The 27,717-nt window shown below is 38.1% G+C and overlaps 6 protein-coding genes across 6 annotated transcripts; 2 read left to right on the top strand and 4 right to left on the bottom strand.

The window, feature by feature from the left end:
- Positions 1-236: 236 nt before the first annotated feature.
- On the bottom strand, positions 237-2,000 carry LOC105569163. The gene is made up of 3 exons (XM_012025362.1): positions 1,778-2,000; positions 1,223-1,408; positions 237-625 (listed from the first exon to the last, which is right to left on the bottom strand). Exons 1-3 carry the CDS (start codon positions 1,998-2,000, stop codon positions 237-239), a joined length of 798 nt encoding a protein of 265 aa, XP_011880752.1.
- A 3,249-nt stretch (positions 2,001-5,249) lies between these two features.
- LOC105569164 lies at positions 5,250-6,945 on the bottom strand. Its single transcript, XM_012025363.1, has 2 exons — positions 6,756-6,945; positions 5,250-5,554 (listed from the first exon to the last, which is right to left on the bottom strand). Exons 1-2 carry the CDS (start codon positions 6,943-6,945, stop codon positions 5,250-5,252), a joined length of 495 nt encoding a protein of 164 aa, XP_011880753.1.
- A 4,664-nt stretch (positions 6,946-11,609) lies between these two features.
- LOC105569115 lies at positions 11,610-12,805 on the top strand. The gene is made up of 2 exons (XM_012025306.1): positions 11,610-11,889; positions 12,402-12,805. The coding sequence occupies exons 1-2, from the start codon at positions 11,610-11,612 to the stop codon at positions 12,593-12,595; spliced, it is 474 nt and encodes a 157-aa protein (XP_011880696.1). The 3' UTR covers positions 12,596-12,805.
- An 818-nt stretch (positions 12,806-13,623) lies between these two features.
- LOC105569116 lies at positions 13,624-15,451 on the bottom strand. Its single transcript, XM_012025307.1, has one exon. It carries the CDS (start codon positions 14,846-14,848, stop codon positions 14,072-14,074), a length of 777 nt encoding a protein of 258 aa, XP_011880697.1. The 5' UTR covers positions 14,849-15,451; the 3' UTR covers positions 13,624-14,071.
- A 3,659-nt stretch (positions 15,452-19,110) lies between these two features.
- LOC105569117 lies at positions 19,111-22,023 on the top strand. The gene is made up of 3 exons (XM_012025308.1): positions 19,111-19,717; positions 20,498-20,674; positions 21,517-22,023. The coding sequence occupies exons 1-3, from the start codon at positions 19,462-19,464 to the stop codon at positions 21,705-21,707; spliced, it is 624 nt and encodes a 207-aa protein (XP_011880698.1). The 5' UTR covers positions 19,111-19,461; the 3' UTR covers positions 21,708-22,023.
- A 932-nt stretch (positions 22,024-22,955) lies between these two features.
- LOC105569119 lies at positions 22,956-24,612 on the bottom strand. The gene is made up of 3 exons (XM_012025310.1): positions 24,003-24,612; positions 23,762-23,821; positions 22,956-23,430 (listed from the first exon to the last, which is right to left on the bottom strand). Exons 1-3 carry the CDS (start codon positions 24,370-24,372, stop codon positions 23,198-23,200), a joined length of 663 nt encoding a protein of 220 aa, XP_011880700.1. The 5' UTR covers positions 24,373-24,612; the 3' UTR covers positions 22,956-23,197.
- Positions 24,613-27,717: the final 3,105 nt, after the last annotated feature.

The raw sequence follows: 27,717 nt of genomic DNA on the forward strand, positions 1-27,717 counted from the left end.
TTCCTTTATGAATAATTTATTAAATGCAAACAACGTAGTTATTTAATACGTACAATTAAATAAATATTTATTTAGTTGATAAATTACATATGACGTACATAAATACTATAATCTATCTAGCAGTCGTAGGTGGGTCCAATGGCCTCGAGAAGGTTTTTTGGCTCCGCGGGATATGGCTTTCGGATAATTCCAAGTCTCTCCATGGCAGATAACACGAAAGGAGTAAAAAGTCTTGTTTAATCGGTACCGTTGTATACCGGTGCGTGCGCGGAATATGCTAAATCCTGGGCGTCGTTTTTCGCGTCGTTTTTCGCGTCAGCTACATCGAAGCTTCTATATCCTTGGTGCTGCAATCCTGAGGGCCCAGCGGAAGCCCAACTTCCAGTGGCACCATTGTCATACCAAAGAGGCGCAGGATTCTTATTGAAGAAACCACCAGCCCCGCTGCCGCCGAAGAACTTTTGGAATGCCATGATACCGGCGACGATCAAGGCGATTTTACCGTAGACTAAAGCTTTGAAGGTCAGCAGGGCCAAGACGCCGAGCAAGATCGGTGCCAGTGCAAAAATCTTGATACCCGCTGCGGCAATCAGCGGCAGAATCATTTTCTTGATTTTGGCACGTCCTAATCATCAGAAGAAAAAATTAATGTAATTGGTATTAGACTCTAAGATTATGAGATTGACGCAAAAAAGGTATCAACAATATGAGAAACTAAAGTTAATTTAGTTATTTAAATGTGCAAAGAGATGAAACTCGTATTTTAATAAATAATATAGAGGTGTCGATACAAATTTAATAATGTATTTGCCGGACTATAAGACTTTAATATAATAACTTTAACGTTTAACTTTTTTATATAAACAGACATTTAAATTAATATTGTTTATATATTTGAACGATATAAAAACTGCATAATTGCATTTAGAAAAGAAATGTGATTTAATGTTATATCCTAATTTAATAGTATAATTAAAATTTGCTCAAATCGTTTGAAGTTATACATTTAAGAAGGAAAGCGAATTATTTTTTGTTGAAGAACGAGTTTACCCGGAACAGGTCTGACGCCGTATATATAGATATCGCGAAGGTGAAAGGCATGCTGAGACGCTTATTCGTTTATACTCGTGACGTCGCGAATTCGTAACGTTAATCGAATAGACATAATCAAGGTGAACGATTGCATAATCGAAATACTTAGGTAAAAGGAATAAGATTTTACCTTCATTCAAGGCGCGAGACATCGAACCTTCAGGTATTCTGAATTTCAAACTATGACTCTTCATAAAAGAGACAGCCGAATCGCACAGCATATTGAAAAGTTTTATCGTCCTGTCGGACATATCTTCTGGTAATTCATTCATGATCGCCTTCTCGTTTATCTTCAAACTCTTGCCAATGCGCTCCGCTATAATAATAATAATTTTAATAAGAAGAATGATTATCAATTGTTATCATAATTATTATCCCTTTCAGTGTTCACAAAAATTGATGAGAAATACAAATTGTGCCCTTTCGCATTGTTTTCATTCATGTTATGAGAATATAATTTTAAGAAGAATATTTAGAAATAGGTACAGTTTCTTTAGAACTAACAAATTCTTCAATATTTAGATTCTTACTGTATTAATTTAATACAGTAATCTATAAGTAATATATAATATTTGTTACATTTTATATTAATGACTTTACAGCAGTAATGTTATTTCATTAAACTGGATTGATGTACGGTTAACATTTAAGAATGATATATATTCATATATGTTTAATAACTTACCCGGGGTGTCTTGTACGAAAGTCACGCCTTCAACAATCTCGATATTGCTCGATCGAGCCGCTCTATCGAGAGCACCGATGGCCTTTACGAAGATGCAGCTGAAGAACTCCTTGTCGTGCTCCAAATTCAGGCAATTGAGATCCTGAGACGGTTGCACAGGAACGGGCGCAGGTCCTGCCGCGGTATACGCAGCGAGGAGGAGCAGTGCCAGCAATTTGTTCATCTTCCTCGTCTAATCACTCGTCAAGTCGTCACGGAACGAAACACCGAGAGGCAGTGGCCGGAGACGGAGCAAACTACTCTCTGGAAAATTTTCGGAACAAAGTGTGACCTGGCCCTGCGGTGCTTGAATCTTTATAGGTGTGCACCATGTAGGACCCTCCTCAGTATCCCCACTCTGGATGACGACAACGTGTATGACGACAAGGAACGACGAGACGAACGACTCATCATTGCAGGTAAACGCCAACCACCTCCCCAGAAAACTTTCTTCGATAATTTTTAAACAAACGAATGACTGCGTGGAGAGACGCGTCACTACTTGGGCGGACCTAGAAGTCGCTCTCCCTAACGTCACCGAGAGAAGTTTACGTTTACCACAGTAACCATTCAGAATTTGGGTCAGTAGGGGAGGTAGCGCTTAGTATATCAGGGATTATATGGAGAAAGAACCTTTGAGGCCGCTATATTTGAAGAAAGTACTAATTCCTAATACCTTAGCGACAACTTCCTTCTTTACGTTGAGCCTATCTTATAATTTCATTTAAAAAATAAATACTTCATATTATTGTAGATTTTACTTCTCCGGATATATCTCTCACTTCTTTTTTTCACCTGTAAGATTAATAACGTTTTGACATGTGGCACTTTCTGTTTGTTCTTCACGCACAGTAAATTGTTTAGAAAACCGATAACAACGGCGATGACAGACGTGCATTTCGCACCTCGCCGCCATTCATGGTTGCACATGCTTCGCGGTCGCAGATATACGCTTTTCTTACGAGTAGCGTGTGTGCATGTGCATTTAGGTGACGCTAAATGTGAACAATTCCCAGTAGTAATTTTCCTTTGAATTGTGAGTAAAGCAAACGCAGAATACATCACGGAGTACACAATTTTAGATTATAGATTAAATAAACTTAAAGATATTAAACAAACATATTAAGTGTAAATAACAAATATTTTAAACCTATTGAATCTGTTTGCAACATTGTTGATTTAATAACGCATTAATTTAGTTTTAAATATCTTTTTGTAGCAATCCAAGCATCATAATCCAGCTTCCTTTATAAATTGGAACTGATGCACTCTCCTATAACCAAGCACGTGCACCAAGTTGCTTACCTTGACCCAGCCACGCGATCGTCGGTATTACATGAACTATAGATTACGTTTTCGACAGGTTTTCTCACATAACTTGAGTTAAAAATTTTTTACTACTTTCGTGTCCGATTATTTTATTATGTTGTCATTGAGTATTGTAAACTGTAATTATTATATAAAAAACACGAGAGATATTGTGATCGATATTTCCAAATACCTCGATACTTAGTGAACAATATCCAGGTATACGATAAACGATTACTGCAAGTTTCCTTTGTTTTTCAATTTTGTTACAATCGCTCAACTCTGACTTACAAGAATATTCATCGTGTAAAAATTGCATTTTTCAAAAATATTAAAAGTATTGAAATACAGATAAAAGAAACGATTGTTATAGTCTTAGAATTGTTATGCAAGTATACCATAGATAGATTTTTGTTGTAAAATAGAAAATAAATAGTTGATTTTTATGAGAGGTCTCACATACGCTTAACAATTGTAGCGTTAAATATTGATTTTGTTAAATTTATATTTAAGAAGATATGTACTGAATTATACATGAGAGAAATTGATATAATATGACGAAACAATAAATGATAAAGTCATCATCAAGGTTACTCTTCACCACTTGAGAATGTAACAAATAACTTATTCACGGGAGGTATTCCATTGTACTCCACGCGAATCTGTTTAAATATTTAACAGGTACAGGAGGGACTTCGTCATCTTCATTTAACGGTATTCGACCTGGAAGGAACGCAGACAATTTTGTGATTAATTTTCTGGGTTAGGAATACTATCGGTTACTTCCGTTTACGAATATGATATTTCGGAGAAACTCACGTGGCTATTCTTAGCTGCGACAAATTTATCTGTATTTAAAAGATATATTTTTCTTTTAGGAAAAACGAAAACTTTAATAGTTCTTTATTCAAACTGCAAAAAGTCACTAATTAACATATCTGTCAGTAACGATGCCCAACGCAAACAATTATCAATATCTATGTACAATATTTGATGTATGCATATGTAAAACTTTATATTTCTATTATAAAAGTGATATAATGTGAAGTATATAACAGCCCTTTACGAACGTCTCTAGCTGTACAGGATCTTAGAGAATCAAAGGTTGATGACTTATATTCGGGTCAATTCCAGTCATCTTCACTTTTTCCCGTTTTATTTCACGTGAAGAACATTCCTTTTCTCCCTTCCAACCGTTTGGTGCACAGTTCATTATGTTAATATTTTGGAATGTTTAAAAATGTTCACATTTTGCAAACAATAAATGTTCCTGTAGTAGTTACAATATTTTATTTTTTTCATAATTAACAGTGACATTTATATTTTGATCATACAAAGTTATATAAACGTGTTGTAATTATAACATTCACGAAAACTTTTATTGGAAATATATCTATTTACATAACTCTGAATAATTCAACTTGGACAGTTATGAAGAGAGAAATGCGAGGAGGATACGCTATCTGCAAACTAGTTTCTCGCGGAATCAAGAAACTTTCTCTCTTTCTTACATCACACTAGTGAAATGAGTTGAGATACATTGAGAACACTCATTTTCGAAAAGAAATTTTGTCCGAGATATTGCAGTAGTAAAAGGGACGCGGAGCTATTATCGCGATGTAATAAATTAACTATAAGTAAATTATATATATTTTCGTTGTAGCGTGTGCGGGTTTCATAGTTTTTAACAACAATATATCAACAATCAGTTATCGTATTTAACACGATAATCGTAAGCAGTTAACGTATCACCATTATAAAATTTTTCATTCATGTTAATATGAAAAGAGAAACCTTTACAACACTAGATATATGTATATGACAACGCTTCGATTATGCTTCTTTTGAATTTATTATATTTACAATGTTTGACCTTATTGTTAGTGTAATCTCTTATCATATTTGGACGCTTAAATAAATAAATAAATAGAGCAAATAAAAAATTAATTAAAACTATAAACAAATACAGCTCATTCTTAATTTTATGTTACGTCAATCCATTTAGAATTCTTTAAAATTAAAGTTAAAATAAAAATTAAATTAGTACTTTCCTACGGCAAATACATTATATATCAGAATAATCGAGGAACAAACGAGGAACTTTATTGTCCATTAACAATTCTTTTCACTTCTTTCTACGTCGTTCTTTGTAAAATCGATAAGGTTCCAATTCTTGCACTTCATCAATGAAACCGTACACATCCTGTCGCCTGTACTTGTTATAATCGTGGCTGCTCTCCTTCTGGGCAACCTTTTTTAACCCAACTATGGCTGCCAAGATCAAACTCATCAAACTCAGCACAACAGCCTTTCCACTTAGAATAGCCAGTGCCTTTAACATGATGGGCAATAGAATCGATTTTATCAGCAAAAATCCAATAATCAAAGGCAGAACGTACTTATTCAGTTTTTTGAACTTCTTATCACGCCCTGCAATTAATAAAAAAAGAGAAATATTTAGTAGATATGAATAGGTATAGTAAGAATTACGTAAATGTTACACATTTTAAATTTATATGCATATCTTTCATACACAGCAGTCATGTAAAAAACCACGGCTGCTAAAAAGTAAATATACATCTTTTATATCCCCACTCGATACATCCTATACTACATTGTCCGTAACGTTCTACTAATCGTTACACATGCTGACTTTAAAAAGTTATAATATGTTATAAAAGTATCTTGTTCCCTCGAAAACCAGGATGTGCATACCGGGCTTGATCGAAGTATAAACTTCCTTATTAGGTACGATCGTCACGGAAGTTAATAAAGATGAACTAGAGTAGAAAGCAGTTATGTTTTTGTACCGGGAGGCTCCGCGCGTCCGTAAACCCAAAAGTATCATAACGTAATGGACAACATGTGCAATTACACGCTCCTTTAACAGCGTTTGATTAATACGCGGTCTCATAATTCCATTTCGCAGCAAATTATTCAAATCTTTGATTACTTGAAATACCGCGCTAGATTTGCCATTTCGTTATCCCGTAATTCCCTCGGTCTATTTATGTACATATATTACGTAAAATTTGCTGTAAAAAGCTTACGGTAGTGTCGCGAAGAAAATGTTTACCAATGTATACTAAAACACAATCAGGCACTTTAAAGATGTCATTTAATAGCTAATGAATTTTGCAATAATTTAACTTTTACTATTTGACATTTTATTAATATAATACAATCATATATTTATTATAAAGTAGTAAAGTAGTAAAGTAGTAAAGTAGTAAAGACATATTAATTTTCTTTCTTTCGTGCCTTAATCTAACACAATATTTTTATATTTATACATAATATAAAAATTTGACATTATAATATTTAAATTTTATAAAAACGATTAAAGAGCTATAATTTTTTAAATCAATGATGGCATTAAATATTTGAGTAAATACGCTAATTATTAATATAATAGTATTTTTTGTTAAAAGTTTTTTTATTTAATTATATATTTTTTAATTGTTCTTCTCTATACGCACTGCTTTATTATCTAATGCTAATATATCTAAGAAAATAGAATAAGACAAAATCTAAATTTTTTTGTCTATTAAATACCAAACATGCTAGATTAAAATATGGGTAGAATTTTCCCGGGCTACATGCAATCGCAAATAAGAATTATTATTAGTACCTTCTACATCATTGTACGATTTCGAAATAGGAAAAACTGTATCAATGGTGTTCAAAAAGCTTTCACCAATCCAGTCTAAAGACCCTCTAGAGTCGTTCCGCAGCATCTCGCGGTCCAGTGTCTTCATTGATTGCGATCCCTGTGCTGCGACGAGGACAGGTAGAAAGAGTAGCATGTACAGCAGTAACATCTTTCCGGCATCTAGACTCTTTTTATTCCTTTTTTTTTAAATATCTTTTTATAACACACTCTGTAATCACGTTTTATTTCGGGAAAAAAAAACTCCGCGATCGCGACCGACCTCTTCGCCAATGTTAACTGACATTCGTGCCAGACCGGGCTATTAGTTTATATAGTGGGACCGCGAAAAGCTCAGAGGAGGAGACTGCTCATCTAACTTGGTACTGATGCGTGACGAAGGATCCAACGTCCATTCCCGTACCTCCCGAGCTAGTCTACCACGATCATTGGACGCTGTTCGCGTCGACCACTCTCAAGAACGACGAATCTTCCCCGGAATATTTCGACCGGGGTAAGTAGATCGTTCTCTCCGTCAAACGTCCTCGTCATTACCTGTCCTTTGTCGTGAGAGTGTGCGGCATCTATTATCAATTCAGCTCGTTTTACACTCGAGCAGTTACGGCACGAAGACGAGCTCCAGCTGCCACGACCTTACGGCCTGTTTATACCGACAATAAAAAAAAAAGTATACCACCGGTAAATTAAGCTGTTGTATTGCAAAAGCGAATCTATAATTAAAGAGAATCAGTCGCGTTCCAATTATTGCAACGATAATAATCGGTATCTAATTTCAATTAAAGCCCAGCTCTTATTGCACGATAAAATTTTACGAATGTTATGCTGTACTGTAAAGAAGCTAAAATAATATTGACAAATTAATAATAATGTTAACGATCAATTAATATTGAAAAATGTCGACAAACTGCTAGTGAATGATATCATACGATCTTTATTATGCAGTGTATAAAACTGAGTATTAGTCAATAATTGTAAAAGAAAGTGTATTTGTTCTTGTTAGAAATCAACTTTTCAATTAATAGGTAAAGACTGCAAAAAAGGCCTATTTTCATGCTCATCGATAATCGATTTTCTATCAACGTCACAAAAAATGATGTTATACGCTTGAGCACGATAGATAAACGTCGGAAAAGCAGTAAAGAGTAACGTTTTTTTATGATTTACGTTAACCACGTTAACGAAATCAGATTTTTAGAAATTATTTATATAAATCAGAGTAATCACTTTTCTTAAATAATTTTCGTTACGGGCGAAGAATGTATTGTCGTTAATGAAATAACGTCACGTTTACTGTTAAACGGATCCGAGACGTACCTTCTTACCCCGAAAGTAATTTTTTGGGACTTTCATGCGTGTTTAAATTTGTAGCTTAGTATCTTTTATTACTTCATACCGTTATGTACACTTACACGTATATATTAATGTTATTATACGTTCATTTACTTTACGAGCAAAGCTGTTATATCACTAATGACAGACTCCTTCTTTGTGAGCGCCTGTTATTTGCCAAAATTAGGACTACGGCTAACAACAGTAATAACAGTAATAATAGTTCCACGTGAGTAAGCTTACAAATGATATTCATTACGCTCATAAATCTAGTACAGAAATCACGCGATATTGTTTGCCAGTGATGCTTTTTGTTTATTGTAAAAACAATTGCTGGTTTCCAATATCTCAGGAACATAATAATTTAAGAGCGTTCTTCGAGCACTTGTAATAACCATAACTGCAGCGATAATACGTAAATATGACGTTATATTTTGTCAGTCATAAAATTCAGTGGTGCTTATTCCAAAAATTATCGAAGCCCGTGTTAGGCAGAAAAAAAATAGCAGCAATGATTTAACAGATGTAACCAGGCGCCAGTAATACGCACGGGATCAACGTTGCCCTTTTCATTTCGTCTTTCGATATTCCCTCTACTCGTAACGGTCATTGTCATTTGGGGTTTGCGAAAAGAACAGTCAAATTACTCTTTACTTCCTCTTTCCAAGAATCGGCAGCAATACATCTAGGTGACATATAAATAAAACTACCGTACCGATATGTGGGTTGCCGGCTTCATACACGAGGGACTTGACTAATACGCTGCTATAATCTGTCTTCGAATAGCCAGTCTGGTGATTTCAATAGCGACAGACATTATAATGCGTAGGCAATATCTTTTATTAGCGAATTAGAAACGATACATTGAAAAAGACAATTTTGATACCAGTGCGTAATCAGTGCGTGCAGGTTTCCTGCGATAGTAAATATACAGGTTTATTACTCGTGAAACTGGCTCGACGCAACATCCGAGAATGAAGAAAGTCACGGAGAGAGTACATACGTGATAATGGCTGCTAAGTATTAGCTTGTCCGATGTGGTGCATGTGACTCGTGATTTTTAGAGCAGATAAGAACCTGATGATTGTTGGAAACTGTCAGGCTATTAATCATTCAATAAAACGGAATCTCGCGCTTAGAACGTAACGCTTTGTGTCATCAATCTCGTGCGCGAGCATCCGATACGTGTTTTCAACGCTTCGTCTTAATTACGCAAAGTTGTTCAATGATTTCACCGCGATTTACCGCAATTTAATGAGCATTAAACGCCTTAATGTCTACCCACTCTGTGGAGTAACATAAATTCACTTTATATCGGTTAAAATTTCGGTGTCACTCTCGCGCACAATTTGTCACATTACTTTCTTATTCGACAAGTGGCGCAAATTAAAGTCGCCGTTTCATTTGAATGCCAATGTTGTGTAACTTCGTAGAGAAATATTTCCCTGACACTTAAATGGTGCCACTGGAGAAACATCGGAGCAGTACAAGTAGGCAACGGAGAATTTATTAAATCAGTTAAGTAACCACCTGTGTTGTCCTTATTATGTCAAAATATTGTATCTGTACTATCTTTGAGACATTACACACGGAAAATAACCGTCGGAGCGGCATCTATAAATATTTTCGGACCCATATACCTACATACGCAAATTGGTGCATTAGACGCAACGAGAAGGAGAATATTATCAGGTTGTAAGGATCATTTAGAGCTGCTGTGGGTTATTAGCAACCCGCATATCTGCTGGGCGTAACTAAATAAGAAAACAAATCTCGTCGAGATGATCCGCGATCGGTCAATCTTTTCACGTAGATTTCTACGCGTATACACGTAGATTTCTAATTTCTTATCCCGCGGGTAAATAAGATGCTCATTTACGTCGCCGGTTACAGCAATGTACAGTGTTCTATTGTGCACTTAAGCGGAACCACGTGCTCCGAGTACTTCGGATACTTGAGATAAATATGCAGCAGCATTGTAAGATGTAGTGCAGTTTGCGATGCTCGGTTACGAGCGCAAGACGCTCCTCTGACGAGAGAGACAATCGATAATCCAAAAGTGGCGTAACAGAATTGAAAAGCGAGTGGGAAGGAGTGAAGTGAAACAGTAACGCAACTTTTCCCAGACCATACCGGATATATCGTTTCGATCGCAAATATTACATGAGGATGAACGAAAAATAACAGCAGTTGATTTTAACAGAACAGGTTTATCGAGCGGTGCAAAAACGTCAAATAAATTTGTGTTCTGCGGCTGATTGAAGAATAAGCTCCGTTCAAACAAAGGGCGCGAGTTGTTCTTTAAAACATAGGAAATTGCCCGGTGCGACCATTCAATCACGAAAGTATCGAACATGCTGTGCCAATTAGCGTGTAAGCGTGAAATGTCTCGCGAGTGACTCGGCGCAAGAGCGTAAAAAGCCACTCGTACGAACATCCGTATCAGGTTTTGATCCGAGAGATTCGAAAATTGGATCAAACGTCGTTAGGCCGACTTTCCTCGAGATAAGAATACCCGAGGTAGATGAAATCGCGCGGCGATCTTGTAAGACGGCGCGAGACGCGGAGCGTTTCGAACGCGGGGGATTCGACATCGGTTCTCGGCGGCCCGAATGCCTGCGTGGCGTAACTGAAAAAAGAGTCGCTTTACGCGCCGATCGCAAAAGGACGTTGACGCGTCGTGTCCCGCGAGACCATTTCCGCCCCTATAGGGGCGTTATAACGCGTTCATTCACGCGAGGACCGCCGCACTCCTTTTCTCTTGGGCGACGCGACCACCCGCAGGAGCCAGCCTTCTTATCTGCAACGACCGCGCGCGCGCGCGTCGTATATACCGTTCCGCGATATAACGTGACACATATATCGGCACTGACAATTTGGATCATAGTGTTTACCGCGAGCATATATATTCGCTAGCTCGCCGGTCGGAGCTCATTTTACACGGACTGCCGATTTTCTCGGCAACTGAAGCGTGCCCGGCGTGGTATCCGCGGCGTCCGGTCAGTTTGTCGTCGAGCGGCGGATCAACGGCGGATCGGTTAGTTCGCAGTTGATCGTTGCGCCGTTCATTCCTTCTTTCCACGCCGTTCCTCCCCAGGACTTGGCTTCCTGTCCGTCGTTTTCGTGGACAACGACTTGGAAATTCCGCGTGCGGAGCAGAACGGGCGTGACAAAAGGCGGACACGGGGAACGGGAGCGGCATGTCGTGCTCTCATCGGCCGTAGCGCGCTCGTCTCTCGCGATCGGTCGTCGGTCCTGGGGAAAAAGAGAGTGCTCTCCCGGTCACCCATTCGGATGTTTTTGCGATTCGAGAAAACGCTCGTCGGGTGCCGCGTGACCTGGGAAAACCGTCAGTGCGCGATGACGTCTTGACGATGAAATAGGGTGAGATAGGCGTAAGAGTGCGATTGCAGACGAAACGCCGCGCGCAGACACCGCCAGTGGATTTCCGGCGAGCACCCCAGTTCTTCATGAACTCGCGGAAAGATGCTATCGAGAGTTAACTTGGTCGCGATTCTGCTGACCTTGAATTGCGTTAGCCGCGCGACCGAGCATTCGAGATCGGCGCTAGAGAAATGGCAGGAGGAAGAGAGAGCCGTCACTTCCGGCAAGAAGGTCCTCAGGCACGCGTATGAGAATGTCACACCCGAGAGCCCTGTTTCTTCGGTCAACGGTCGCAACGCGAGGGACAAGGTAGCCAAGACCCATCGTTCAATCGAGCAAGACATCTATAATGCATATTCCAAGATCGAAATGGAGGCCCGAGGTAAATCACGAGTAGCGTTAGCTTTAATGGCGGATATGGTTTTATCTCTCTCGTAACGCAGGCGCCATAAAATATACTGACGCAAAAAGATAGTGGCGAGTATTATATTCGAATTGTCGTCTTGATCAGGTATGATTAACACTACCGTTGTGTAACGGTTTTCCTTTAATACCACAATGGCTTTTATCATTTTTTAGATAAGATATATCCGATATTTATTTTGCTACAGTTAGAATTTTATATTCTTCATACCAAAGCACTGAGAAATGCTGTCAATAATAATTATTAGCTCTTCAGTTTTGCAATAAGTTAAAAATATATCAAACGATCGACATTTCACGTTAATTACGTAATCTTGTAACAAAAACGTCTAATATCATTTTCGTCCACGCAATCATGCAACTTATGAGGTAAATATTACCTGCCAGTGTTAAGTAATTCGCGTTTCAACAAGTTTAAGTGACGAAAAGTACGTTGAAGGCTCTAATCCGAGTGTTCGTGACAATTTCCAGATGAAGCACGGCGTAAGAAACGGAAGGCAACGATTGGCAAAACTATGATGGCGTTACTGATGGCGTACAAACTGAAATTTGTTGCTCTAATACCAACGATACTCGGAGGTTTGATTCTTCTTAAAGGAACAACGCTACTCGCGGGATTCTTCTTCGCTCTATTCGCCGCCGTTCTCGGACTGAAAGTACACTGACAACCAAGTCAAGCAGGATCTATGGAAGGAGCGCGCACCAAGAATACACTAAGAAGTGAGAATGACATACGACTTTATTTCGTAATAATTTACAGTCAGATTAAACTTGTATAACTAATCGTTGTTATCTTTGAGAAAGTATTGAACGCCTGTGTGCACAAAGTAACACTTAAGGCCGAATTTATAATCGCTTCTCGGAGTCAAACACGTATACACCTCGTATACATCTCGTAGAATGCGTCGCGTCAAGTGTATGCTTATAAACGCATTAAGTAAATTTTCTTTTTCCACATCTCAGAGGGCACAAATGAAAAAACGCCGCTGCGCGAAACGATCCGCATGGTTTACTATCGTTGCGAAATAAATGTTATGTTTCTTAAAATGTAATATATCTATATGAGTTAATCATTACAATAAACGTTGACAGATGAAAAAAATTAGTGCTTCTTATTCGCTAGATTTTAATACTCAAATGTTTTAGTCGTCACGCTTACTCTACTGAACACACGATTTAGTAACGTAAACATTGATACTCGTGTAAGTACTTGTCGCAAGCTACACATTCCAAACTCTCTTTCTAAGGTTATTTCATTAATCTAAAATAAATATATTATATATATTTGCCGCCTATCTTGCTGCGGTACTATAAATAAATGTAAATATATCGCAAGTGTACTGAGAAACGACTGCAAATTCGGCTAATACAAGAATGAAGTCTGTCATCTTTTCGCTCGACCTCGAGATTGAGATTGATCGCGTTCCGATCATCGACAAAAACTTGAGACCAGCACCGTTAGAAACGTTTGCGTGTATGAAAATTACTCTCATTTCATTACATCATTCGTCGGGATAGCCGGCAGTGTAATTGAAGTGCAAACACCTGTCGGTGCAGCTTCTTTTGTTTTACAGTTTCTTTTGGCATGGTAATTTTCACACAGCCTAGCTGTAGTTTGCGCATTTTCTCTTAACAAAAAGCTGCCGCGAGTCGCGTTAACTTTTTCGTTTCGTCAAATGCATACGATAAAACATTTCCATTATATTGTTGCGTCGAAAGTTATGTCATTTACAAAACCGTTTAATTTAAAAGACGAGAAATTGCGATACAATATTGTTATTATATCGATGATCATTCGAAAAAACGAGCAGACTTGCGCAAATTTACACGAACGAGACAGCTCGCCCATTCGAATCTACTTGCCTACTTGTGATACTTGAAAAAGTTTTGCATTTTTGACATTTCCTTTCACAATAATATTTAGCTATTCCAACATCAACGTCACTGATACACGCCGTCTTTACACTCTCGGTTTCGTCGCAATTTGTGCGGTGATTTGTTTTTCAAAGATAAATAAGCGAATCTATTTCGATGTCTCGAACTGTCTCTGAAATCGCGTACTGTCCGCTCCTTTGGATACAGGCGTTGCTCCCTCCCGATACCTGAAGATTTCCCATTGCTGCTCTCGGCTAGCGAGCCGTTTAATGCTTCTGCCGCGCGCTGTAAGCCAAGGTGTGAGCGTACTCGCGATCGGCTTCCGTTAATGACGGTATCGCCGGTGCGCCCACGACTCCCTTGAGACTTCTGTCCCATCCGCCGCTCTGCTGCCAGCCGCCGTGGTCGTGGCCGCCCTGCTTCTGCTGAAGGAGCTTCTTCAAGCCGATGATCAGCGAGAGAACCAAAGCGATCTTGCTGATGATCAGTGCCTTGCCGGCCAGCAGGAAGAGCACGCCCATAGCAATGGGGACTAACGCGGCGAGTTTCATGGCGAATCCCATCATCATCATGCCCATCATCTTCTTCATTTTCCCACGGCCCTCCTCGACACTCCGCTTCAGTTCGCCGGAATTTGTCTTTGGTAAGCTGATCTGCACGTTGAAACTGTTCATTAGCGCGGCCACGCGCTCGAACAGAATATCGTTGAGTACTTCGTCCATGGCCCCTCCGTTGGTTCTAGCCAGGGTCTTCTCCAGATCGGCGCTTTTCGAGCTGTCGTCCGTCGTGGACGCGACTTTGACCAGCTCGATATTGTCGCCGATCGGTAAAGTCTGTATACGGCCGAGTCTCTCGAAGAAGGCGACCGCCTTCTTCTTCAAACACGGCGACACAGCCAAATTGCGATGCTCGCACTCCTCGTAGACACGATAAAGAGCACGGTATCCTCGCTCAAGGAATCCGCCGTCCTCCTCGGCGCGGATAGTTGCACCGCAGACTAACAATAGCAGCACGCACTTGGATATAATCTTAATCGCCGACATGCTGGACCCGGATGGCTTTTCCAACTCGCGGATGCTTTAGCTGGGCGAATTGGGACTAAATCACAGACACCTCGTATCCTCGAAGTCACGCGAGAGGCACGCGACTCGAAATCCGAAGCGACTAGTCGGAGATACAAATAGTTGCGCGCACCCACGAGCTGGATGATCCTCGACTAGAGAGAACTGGCATCAGGACCAAGTCTCCGGGCAGATATATACCAGCGAGGAGCCATCCTCCTAGGTGCCATCCTTCACGAAGGGGGTTGAGGTATCTCTCTCTCGTATAAACGGACGGATATGCCGGTGCACGTGACGACACGACCTCACTTGTATGAGTGGATAATCCTCTTCTATCTTCTCTCCGTCGCGAACCCCTCTCGTCCTTGCATCCTCCTCTTTCTCTTTCAGCTCGCTATACAGCTGCCATCGCGGCGGGACGGGGCTGAGGTAAAAATTCTCATGATGGTAGCGCGCCAAGAGCATGTGACCCTTCCTGACACAGAGACCCACTCGCGTCTCGAGATCGAGACACTGCTGTTGAACAGCGGCCACGCGATTCGTTCATTAAATTTCGCCGCGGCGGTTACGTACCTACGAGCTGTGTGTGTGTGTGTGTCTCTCTCTTCCGCGTGACGTTAGTGTGCGGCCTCATCATGATTCGCATCTTGCGCGGGAGGAGAGGCAAAGCCTTTTCCGTCTTGGGATGAGACCAGAGGGGAGCGCCGTGGACTGCATCGGCAGAGTATCTGGCACCGTGATCTCGCTGACCCCTGGCATAACGTGAGGCTGCTAGAAACTGGTTCCAGGTTACGGACAGCCCGTGACCTTCCTATCGTATAACGATTTTCCTGCGGCGCGGAATGAGCGAGGATTATCGACACGAATGATCTACTTTCCCTGCATTTCGGTGCATCATTCTCATCGTTTTGTGCCCCGTACTGATGGCGGACCGATAATGTTTTCTATTTATGTGAGATGTAACGAGATTCGTTGCCGATCGTTCCTCATCTCCTTTGACCCTTTCCCACCGCGCCTCGATCTATAGTTATCGCTCGGAATTTAAATTGCACGAGAGGAACGTGCAAATCGGAAATTACTGTCGCCATCTTCGTTTTCTTTCAGCGATATTTGCAAAAGAAATTTTGTTTCGTTCCAGATTCGTTGGCACCGAATTACCGCAAAGCGAAACGGATAAAACAATAACGTGCTTCGTGATACCGCCTTATTGCGCAATAGTATAACTTATGACTGCACAGCACCTCACTCTTGCACAAATTGCGCTTTGATTACGTGCACATCGCATCCCTCGGTACACGTCATGTATAAACCAGCTGTCGTTCATTTTTGGCGCGATAGCTGTGAGATGGAGATACCAGTAGTAGATGAATGAACATTACGAGCCTGGAATTCGCAGCCTTATGGCGTATAATTAGCTAATTTACTCAATTACTGGCAATGTTTCGACATACATATGCGCTCTGTATATGACTGCTGATTAATGCATTCGTTTACTAGACGTTTTCGCTTTGCCAATTTACCACGTACAATTAATGAAGTAATGGACAACAAAGCAAAATTTCGGAACTCGATAAGAGCTCTTTTTTTCTTACTAAGTAATTGCTATTATTAATTTTGGTGATTTAGACAGTAAGAAGCAATGCCTTTGATTTCTTTTAAGAAATTGTCAGTTGGACTATTGCGCGAGAGATAAAAGATCCGCGACTTTCGTCTGCGGAATTATAGCACTTAGCCTCGAAAGGATTAATAATGTGTGTGCAGACCCACACACAAAACTGTCGGGGCCCGACGTATTGCTGTTTTCTTCTCGTATCACGGTTTGTTAGGAGCGTGAAGCTGAGCGCATGGCGCATCCTCGACACACTCGATCGAGGTTAGCGCATCTCTAATGCGACAAGAGCCAACGCGATGCATCCTCCATACTGTTACCTACTTCGCGATTATCCCATAGTCAGTGCCACGGGCCCACACAGACGGTGTTTAACTGTATTAAGGCCCGTGCCACATTCTGAACGCGCAGTTATATTCTCACGAGCGGTGCGAGAAATGGATTCCGCCGCGTTGAACCTACGCACAGTGCGGTTTGGCTCGATTATTATTTGTTATCTGATACCACTCAGGTCCCAAGTCACAAAAGCGGCGGACTTTCGATTGTTCGCAAAAGTAGAGAAGTAGGACGCCTCTGCCGCGAGACATTTATCTTAACGACGTCGCATGAATTATCCCATTCATCCCTCAACGTCTAATTCGCGGAAGTTTGCCGAAAGAATACTTTCTGTGGCGTCATTGGGTCACAATGATACTATTCTTCGCGGGGAAAATTGAAAATTAAAATGGACTACCCATTTATCATGGGACCCTGTGATTTGTATTTGCCAAACTACATAAAGTGCGGCAAAGTAGATAGTTGAGAAGAGTCTCTTGTGGGGAGTAAAAGCTTAATCTGCACGGAAGATCAGTTGTGGTGCGGAACGCACGGGTTTCCAGAATAATAAAAGTGAGGCAATAGGTTAAACCGTCATGAGCGATTTCCTCGAGAGATATTTTAGACAAGAACAGGACGGTTTCTGCCTGTTATTAGATTCAGGTCAACGATCGGCAACAGGTGGTTTTGCCGATTCGCACGCGGAGGGTTCTAATTTACCTCATTACCGGATCATGCTCATTCGCGAGAGCATTAAATTTAGTAGGGTTTAATAGCAAGCCTAAAGAATTCCTTCACCCCAATGACCTCTATCAGAGCTGATGTGGAGTATCGAAGCGGCGTGTATGTAACAGCAAAAAACCTTGTTGAAATAATCGAGCGTTGCTCGCGATGAGCGAGCTTTATGATCGAGCGAAGAAAAGCTATACGCGGAAACGTGAAATTTACATAGCGGACATAGGCACGCAGCGGGATCTATAAAACATCGCGAAATATTTTAAAAAGAATAATGGCTCTTTGAATTACGCCTCACATTAACGCCTGAGATATACGAGGAATTTCAGGCGTCAGTCGGACACTAAAGCGCGGGAGCTGCATTCTCTGTGTTGCACAAACGGCCATGTTAGGATGCGTATAGCCGGTAACCTTCAGAGGCTGTAACCCTGCATACTCTGAGTAGTGAATCGAGGATGCTCGATTGGCCCAGTGGCATACAAAACACTCGTCGAAGAAAAAGATCATGCTTTTTAGGCCTTATTCTCCACTTTCCGGCGCGCGAGGATCGTGGGAGCTGCAACAAGTGAAAAGCAAGCTTTATCATTCACTTGACAATCCACTTATCTTAATTCGGCTCCCAATTCATTGAATAACTTCTTTTCCACGGCAACGAGCGTTAAAATCCGAACAGCTTTTCCATTGTAATATAATGATTTTTACCGCCACTGCACATCCGACGGTGCGTGTGGCTCAGAATAATACACAAGACGGCGACGATAATAATTTGCTCACCTTAAATTGCAATATTATGAAAGAACTTTCGGGAAGTAATATTATTACACGTTTAACAATAAGGGACTCGGCCGAGTTTCACGCCATTTTGAATCTGTTATATTCAGGGGAACAATTCTCGAATTAATAATAGTATATACAGTCACAAACGTCAAACAATAAGTGAAAACCATTGATGATACTTTGAATGAAACGTATATCAATTCGAAAATGTAGGAAAAGCGTGTATGTAAGACAAATTAAACGGTAGGTAGGGCTAACACGTAAATTAATCAAATGTTTCACATCACTTTCTACTTTCTTCAACAACGTTTCTATTATCGGTCTATTTGATATTAAATAAAGCACCTTTCTCGCAAATTACGGGCCCGTAACATGTGTACATAAAAAAAAACGTACCGACAGCTTACATAAAACTATATGCTCTGACCAACATATGCGTTGATGCCTGACCTTCGATTTCGATAAATTTGAAATTTCATCTATTTCATCCTCTCCGTTTCTACTTCACCCACTCAGTCTCTGTCTATCTAATACCCGGGGAAACAAGCCGTATGTCCAATTTTATCTAATTGTATCAGAAACATTTGATCAGATTATATCCAAATTTTAATGCATCCACTTGTAAATGTATCAAATTAGATGTGGTCAGATATAGTCAGATGTTTATACCGTTTTATCGGGATAAAATTTGGATTTAATCTGATCAAATTTTATCATATCTGACATTTTTGATACAATTAGATAAAATTGGATACATGGCTTTTTCCCCCGGGTATTTACCTCACTGAGCGTAAATCCGAGCGCGTACACGAGTCAACTTGCATCGCGTACCCCCACAAACACGTTACTCCGTACTTTGGATAGGTCGAAAATGATGATACGCGCCGCTGAGGCTTATCTTCTCACTGCGCTTCATGCACTCGATTTAACATTGTGGTAAGTACGGTACTGCATCTATACTGAATATGTACGCGACTATGTGCGTGCAGAAACGTACGGTTCTACAGCACCGGTTGGAATAATTTTACGCGCATGATGCATTTTACCATAGATGCATTCACGCTCTGTATGTCGTAACATCACTTTACTCCGCCATTATTACTAATTGCTAGAGCCTATAAATATGACGATCTCCACAAAGCGTCAGTTCTGATCGAACATGCTTTGGCGGCTCTTCGTGGTTCTGATATTAGGCGGTTTCATCGCCATTTGTTGTTGCGAACCCGTGAACAGAAATCGTTTACTAAAAGTTGCGGGGACAAACGAGTGTGCCGGCAATGAAGGTGACATCTCCATGTGTAGAACTAAGGAGTCGGCCAATACTCCTTCGCCAAGTAGCGGGAATCGAACGCAATCCAGCAGGGAAGCCCGAACTCTCCTAGATGATGTTAATGATGTTAACGACGTGGCTGAAGGTGAGAATTCTTGCTTATTTTTTAAATTCATAATTTCTATATGTACAGTGCACGAAAGAAAGTGTATTCGTACATCTCATATCCTTTTTAAAGTAATTCTGGGCAAAAGGAATGTTAAATGAATTTCTCTGTTAGAAACAAATATATCATATAGAAATTAGACATGCATATAAAACTATATACAAGTATACTAAATAAAACAAAAGTGTTTTATAACAGCATCTTCTTCGTGCAAAATTATCTCTCAAATTGTATACAAATACATACCTGTGCTATCTATTATTTCTATATTGCATTACTTTTATTTGCTATTATTAAATATTCAACTCTTGAACAGAAAACTATTCTATTAACATAGAAACAATGAAAAGGAGAGATTAGGATTTTTAGCGACTCTATTTCATATTTTGAATGTCATAACCAATTATTAAGGAAGCAAGTGTGATATGAAATAATTAAATTGAATTAATAATTTTAGAGGATTGAATTAATAATTTAGAGAAACTGTGCACATTGTATATTTGTTTATTACATTTATTATCTTGTTCATTATTTCTTTAGAAAATAATAATGCTTCTTGATCTAATATTATGAGTGAAGTGAAAAAGAGAGTAAAAATAAAAATGTATGTTGGTCGCATGTGTAGAATTTATTCATAAATATCAGTTTCTTTGGTTTTTTAACTATTGATTTGATTAATTTAATATAATTTCATTTGCGATTTTAATAGTAATTTAATAGTAAACTAAGTTCAATGATTAATTTATTTTTAAATTTCAGTTTCTGCTCGGAAAAGGAAAAGAAGAAACAATAGACTAATATTTTACATCATAGCTGCTTTGAAAGCAGCGCTGGTCTATGGATTACTACACGGCGTTGCAGCTCTCGCAGGAAAGGCAATATTGCTTGCCAAAATAGCTTTAGCGATTGCCATTGCTTCAATTCTAAAAAAGAATGGTACGTGGTAGGTAAATCATAAATTATAAAAGATTATTATTTAATTAGTAAGAATATTCTTAAAAGTCGCCAGAAGTAATTAATAACATCAGTGATTTTTATTGACCGTATCTGGCAATTAAAATTCTTATTGCGAAAAATATTACCCCACCCAGGTTCGAATCCTGGCTGGGGTAATATTTTTCGCAATAAGAATTTTAATTGCCAGATACAGTTAATAAAAATCACTGATGTTATTATTATTTAATTTTATTACATTGAAAATCCAAATCTCTATGATCAAGAAAACTGCATGTAAATATTTGTTTTTCAATAACATTAAAGTTACAATCAGTAAAAAATGGAAAACGGAATAAAGTTAATATTGCGAAGAGTGTACACAAATTTACGAATTCGAAATAAATTTCCTCAATTTAAGTTATATTTTATTTAGTAAAAATTTATAACATATTCTTTATAATATCAAGAATAAACGTTGTTCGTTGCCTGTAAATGATTAACAAGACGAACAAATTATTAAACGATCTAACTGGCAGATAATCTACCAATTAAGTCGTCTAATAATTTGTTCATCTTGTTTTATAATATATTTTTATTCTAAATTTAAAATACATTCGCATTATTGCCAGGCAAACCAGCCTAGATCGTTTTAATTCTTGATTGTATTTCTTTTATCAGTGGCGACCATTTCCAAAAATTTCTTAAAATACATTCCGTAAATCTTTTTGAGCATGGAAACTTGAAAGATTAACTTTTATAAAATTAATCTATTATAAGGTGATACAAATTCTATGACAATTTAATTTAGATCAAATGATGCAATTAATAAAATTTCCTTTCAGATCCCGACAAAGTTTCTTATGAAATAGTGAAGCATCCACAAACCAGCTACATACAAACCCATAGTTCAAGTGTCGATTACGATCACCGTAGTGATTACAATGATGACCGTAATGATTATACTTACGAGCGTCGAAATGATTATGTTTACGGACATCGAAAGCGACGACACCTTATATTTCAATATAAATAGATTTTAATTAAAAATTGACAACCAGCAAATAAAAGAAATTATTCATAAAGTCACTTATATAAATTTGTTTACAAATCAAAGTATTTACAAATTCAAGACTTATCATGCTTTATCACAGTTTAATATTTTGAAAAAGACAACAGCAAAAGTTACCAAAGATGTGCTTTAAATATATATTTGACGTAAAAACAGCTTTAATTTAGACAATATGTAATAGAAAATTTATTTGTACATCCACAGTCGTATAAAGCCCATTCTACATTAGTCGCAGTCGTACGCTACGAATTAACTAAGAGTAGAATGACCTTAATAACAACTATTTGTAAATCTGTAAACACAAATATATTGTAATAAAATCTAATATACATAATATATACTTAAGAAGTGAACTATCGTAACTGCAAAACTATCGATTTTGAGGTTTTTACCTCGACTTAATACTCTAATTATCTAATTTTAAATTTCAATAGGCCAATTACTTTCACGAGCAATGTTGGTTTCAAAAGGTTTTTAATGGTTAATGTGCTGTCATATTAGTCTTAACATTTAATACAGTAAAGAATCTAACGATATGTATAGCGATGTGTAATTATTTATTTCATTATTGTTTAAAAATAATATCTTTAATCAAAAACTTTAGTATAGTATAAAAATATTATCAAAACCGACCTATAGAAATGTTAGTTGATTTCGGCTGTCCTGTATACATTTGCTAAATGCCCAGTTACGACAGTTGACCTCTCAAATACAGATACATTATAATAAAATATAATACATACAGTATGTAATAATTTAAAAAGTTTAAATACATAATTTGTTAAACTTATTTTTCATATCTTTAGAGTTTTGTGTAATTATTTATATCAAAGGTGTTTATAAAAATAATAAATAAACACATTTGTATTTTGTGGTATTTTAGAGTTGGAATTATTTTAGCCGTTACATTATATTTTATAAAATAGGGAACAGGCTATAAATAGGAGCAAATCAAATAACAATATGATAAATAATATAATAATAAAAAATATTTAATACCTTTCTCTTAAATACACACAAAAATATATTTATCTTGATTTTATATGCCATATCAATATAAATTAATATATTAATGGGAAATAAAATTCTCAAATCAATGTGACATCTAATTGTAAGACAAAGCATTGAACCATAATAATATTATTATATATTGTTTATCAAACATATACTTATATTATCAAACATATATGTATATTTATCGAACAATAATATAATCTATTGTTTATTCTTGGTATTGTATATTGTCTATTTATGGAATAGCATGTTCGTCCGAGGCAAAGGAGGATGTAATGTAAGTATTAATTTATTTTTATTAAATATTAAAATAATGAATAAATTAAATTAAAAAACTTAAAAAAACCGTTAATATACTTTCATTATCAGACACATCGAGGAAGATGTATTACATGCGGTAACTAAATCATAAAACTTCGGGATTTGTAGCCGAATCTGATTCAGGTTGGAGGAACAAATTCCATCGCTCGTTGCCAGCCACCACTATATCCGCCGCCACCACCACCTCCATGATGTTCCGATGCTGTCGCATAGATCACTTCGTGGCCTCCTCCGCTCGACACGAGCTTTTTCAAGCCGACAATCGCACTTAAAACTAAGGCCATTTTCGCCGTCAGTAAAGCCGTACCAGCGATGAAAGCAATTTTTCCATAAGCTAGTTGTGCCATCATGCCTGAACAAATAATTGATATTTCATTTATTTTATAAAGGTTGGAAGAACTGACCGTTTTACTAATTACTTTTATAACTAGGTATTTTATTTATTTCAAGTATCAAAATAAGGAAACAGATAAGATAAAAATTATTTTCCGCACGGTATTGTGTGGAAAAATATATTCTATTCGTTGCTTCTACTAGTAATATTGTTGAAAAATGTAGCTAAATAGTTTGAAGAAGTTTCAGTAAGCCAATTAAGCTGTTTGTCTTGTTTATTATGTCTTTCTTAACTTTAACATTATTTCTTCTATGAATTAGAATATTAATATTTTGTACGAGAACCTTACCTGCCATCACGGCACCTGCTATCATTATATATCCCATTCCCCTGTTCTTCTTTCTCCTCCCTGTAAATATTGCAAATGCATTTAAATGTTTATAAATTCTTTTTCTTTTCAATTAGCATTTTTTGATACAAAACGACGTCGATAAAATATTTGAAATGATATTTAATAATTTACATTGCTACGATTGAAGTGAAAAGTGTATAAACGGATTTTAAGTAATTTCTTAATGATAATTTATTACCTTCAAAAGCGTTGCCCGGTATTGTCAGTTTCAGGCTTCTCGACGTCAAATACTCATAGAACATGTTATCCAATTGCTGATCGAGGCTTAATTCCGTGCCATTCTCAGACGTCGTCGGGAAACTTCTGGCGGTGGATGCCGGATCTTTAGTTAGTGAAATATAATCATTGATTTTATATACAGAATCATCGTGGATAGCCGAGTCGAGAATCTCCAGGGCGCGCCGTTTGAAGCAATCGAAGGTGTTCTTCTCCTTTGCGCACCGTTCGAACAAATTCGTATATTCACTTTTAGCAGTCACTAAATTGCAGAGCACTGCGAGATGAAAAAAATGTAAGATCCAAACTACGAAACGCCGTTTATCCATCATGAGCAATTGTGTAGTCTGGCCCGTCGAGATTCTTCTTCCTCCGATCTCGTAGCAGTCTCTAGCACGCTTCTCTTCGGCTACGGTTTACTCTGGCCTCTCTGCTGGTCAGCTCGATAAATCTCGCAGACTACTCGTTAGAATCTGGTTGCATTGTGACTTATATAAGTGTGCACCCATTAGCCTCTCCTACCAAGGCATTAAGATTCTTGGTACACGCGCCCGTACTTGATCCACGCGCTGTTTAACGCCACACAACGGAAGGAAAGACCCCCTCAACCAAAACAATGTCGTACAGCCCCGTAAGTAAGTATCCCTCTGACCTGCTTGTCAAACGAACCTGAAAACTCCGCCGCGCCAATCGTCGTTAATAGCAACGCATCAAGAGTGGAATGCGGGTAAAACAGACGATATTCTCCACCCAGACGTGATTATAAGTGCAAACCTCTGCATCGAGAAGCAGAAACAGTTGTAGATTTATCCATCAATTTGCATGCATGACTAACTTTACGTGTTGCAGAATAGTGTCATGCGGAAATGAGTTTTTCTTTTCAACGCTTATTTCTTGGTATTGTTACATACATCGGCCAAGTTCAATATTCTTTTTCTTAATCGTGCCGCCCGTGCCGAGCATCGTGATGGTATCACGAAATAATGCGGATATTAATGCGGTCTACAATTGATGTATCGTTTCTTTCCGGCTCTCTCTGTTCTCGGATACTCGGATGGATTCGTATACAGAACTACCGGTCACTCTAGCCACTTGATCAACGTAACGTGAAGGCGATCGTCCTCTCGGCCTCCTTCCCTCCACTTTTCCTTGTATCATAAGCCTTTCCAGCGAGTCCTCATCCTTTTTTATGGTGTGGCCGAAATATTTTATGGTGATATTTTCTACGGTCACCTCTAGTCTCTCGGTGATGCTTTTACTTCTTCTAGAATGGAGTTTTTCCAAGCCACTTTGCACTCCGTGCGATTCTCAACATCCGTCTCCAAATAAACATTTAGAAAGCCTCAATTCGCCTTTTGTTAGCCACTTTCTAGGTCCCGGTTCATCTCTTTATTGAGTGCGATTGATGATCATTTTTATTCTGAAGAGATTGACTTTTAGGCCCTCCGGGCTCGCATTGTCAACTCTTGTTGGTAATTCCACAAGTTCAATATTAACATGAGGCAATAGCTTCAATATTTGAGGCCGCGGGGCTGAAAATAATGGCTGACAGAAGGCGAATTGAGGCCTTCTAAATGTTTATTTGGACACGAATGTTGAGAATCGTATGGGCTGCAAAATGACCAAGTGGCTCCATTCTAGAAGAACTAAACGCCACGGAAAAACTACTTGAAAAATTCCATCATCTTATAAGTAAAGCTCTGCATTATTATGAGATAAGTGAAGTTTTGGTAATTAAGTGGAAAGAGAGAGTTACTTTGTTACTTAATACATCGCTTTGCATATTTCGACCTAGACAATGTACATTTCATTAGACTATTAATGCACGAAAGAGAAGAAGATTTACACTTCAAAGAAATATACTCATTTCATTAAGTAATTAGCAAGGCGTGAAATTATCAAATGCAAGTCTTGCATAAAGATAATATACAATGTATAATAAAGATCGAGAAACTCGCGCATTAACGTAGCATCTGGGATACTGTTAATCAAGCGCAGTTTACGATCCGTAACGAGCTACATTTGGAAAACGACTGGAACAATTACAGTAATGGACTTGATTAACACTGTCCACTCCTTTCAGCGTATTTCATTTTCGCACTTCTTTCTTTCGAATGTAGGCTACTTGTCATACCAGCCAAGCCCGCTGTAGTTCCGCATCATCTTGATAAATTCTAATAAGATTAAGTATCCACTTAATTCATTGTCACTTTAACGACACAGTGCGAGTAATTATCAAAAAGAGAGCGTTACGTACAAACGTAAGCTCTTGTCACGGTCTCGTTATCAAATGGTACTGTCTCAACGATAATATTGTTATTTCTCGCAAAATAATACTTCCGCAAATGCCACTGTTTCACTTTTGCTGTCTGCCAGAGACCCGCGAAGCCGAACGGGCTCGCCTAACGTAATGCGATCTAATCGATATTATCCTTTAAGTGATATTATGCAATTAATTAGAAATCTTAATCTATTCATAATATGATACACATACTTCTCTCAACACTGTTCTACGACACAAGCCGATTAGTGTACAAGGAGCTACACGTGTAAAATGGCAAATATAATTAAATGATGATGGACAAAGACGATAAACTTGTTAAAAGCTTCCTTCACCGGCCGTTGCAACGTGCGATGTACTCCCACCTTGATTGTTATACTTGGCAGAGGATGTCTGAGCACGTGGTCGTACGTGTATGTAGTTGCATGACCGTAAAGATACGGTGGTGTTTTCCTTTACAAGCAAATGTGCGTTTCCCGGATGTAATCATCGCTGTTCTTACGTCCGGTGGTAATGTAAGCGCGACGAAGAAAGAGAGAACTGGTACAGTTAGGCGACCGAAAGAAAGGACGACGCAATAATGGACTGAGACTAATGGGATCGCTAAGTGAAAACGTCAGAATCCCAGTGACAATTCTTACTGATGGACAGATACTTGAAACTGAGCTTGAAAGTGAACTCGTAATAAAAAAAAAAAAAGACATTATTACACAATGCAGACGAAGAAACGGTAGTCGTCCTGTACGGCGTAAAATATCTCTTCTCTTTCTATTTATTCGGTTCATCTCAACATTACGAATTGTACTGATACAGCTGGTGTATGATATAATAATAGAAAAAAATTAATGGCAAAGGTGTGTAAAACTAAATACTATTCTAAAATAAGTATTGTACATTTCTTACCGCGTTTATTTGCGACACATTACTTAATACTGTTTAATAATGTAGATTGTGATAAATCAATGTTAATAAGAAAATACTATTTAAAAAGTTAAACATTTGTACTGTGTATATTTAATGGGTAAATGTATATGGAAAAGTTTGAGCGCTTCTTTCTTTAATTCAACTTTCGTATCGAACTATCCATTTAATTATATAATCGATGCATATAACGAATATCCGCGTCGTTAAGATTTCTAGATTCTTGAGAATCTATTCTCTAAATAACAGAAAAATTGATTAAGTATTTCTTACGCTCTAGAATAATTGAATAACTTGCTGGAAAGACAGTACTGAATCTGGAGAGAATAAATGTCCATCGGTGATTTTTATACTGACAATTTATTTAAATCTCTTATCGATATATTTGATGCTGTACACACTATCGATTAATTATTTGGATTTTTCTCTGTGTTAAAAAAACACATAGCCGGTCAATTAACTGTTTTGCTTAATC

Source organism: Vollenhovia emeryi, unplaced genomic scaffold (genome assembly GCF_000949405.1).
Source record: "Vollenhovia emeryi isolate VEMERY1.0 unplaced genomic scaffold, V.emery_V1.0 DF939126.1, whole genome shotgun sequence".
NCBI lineage: Eukaryota > Metazoa > Arthropoda > Insecta > Hymenoptera > Formicidae > Vollenhovia > Vollenhovia emeryi.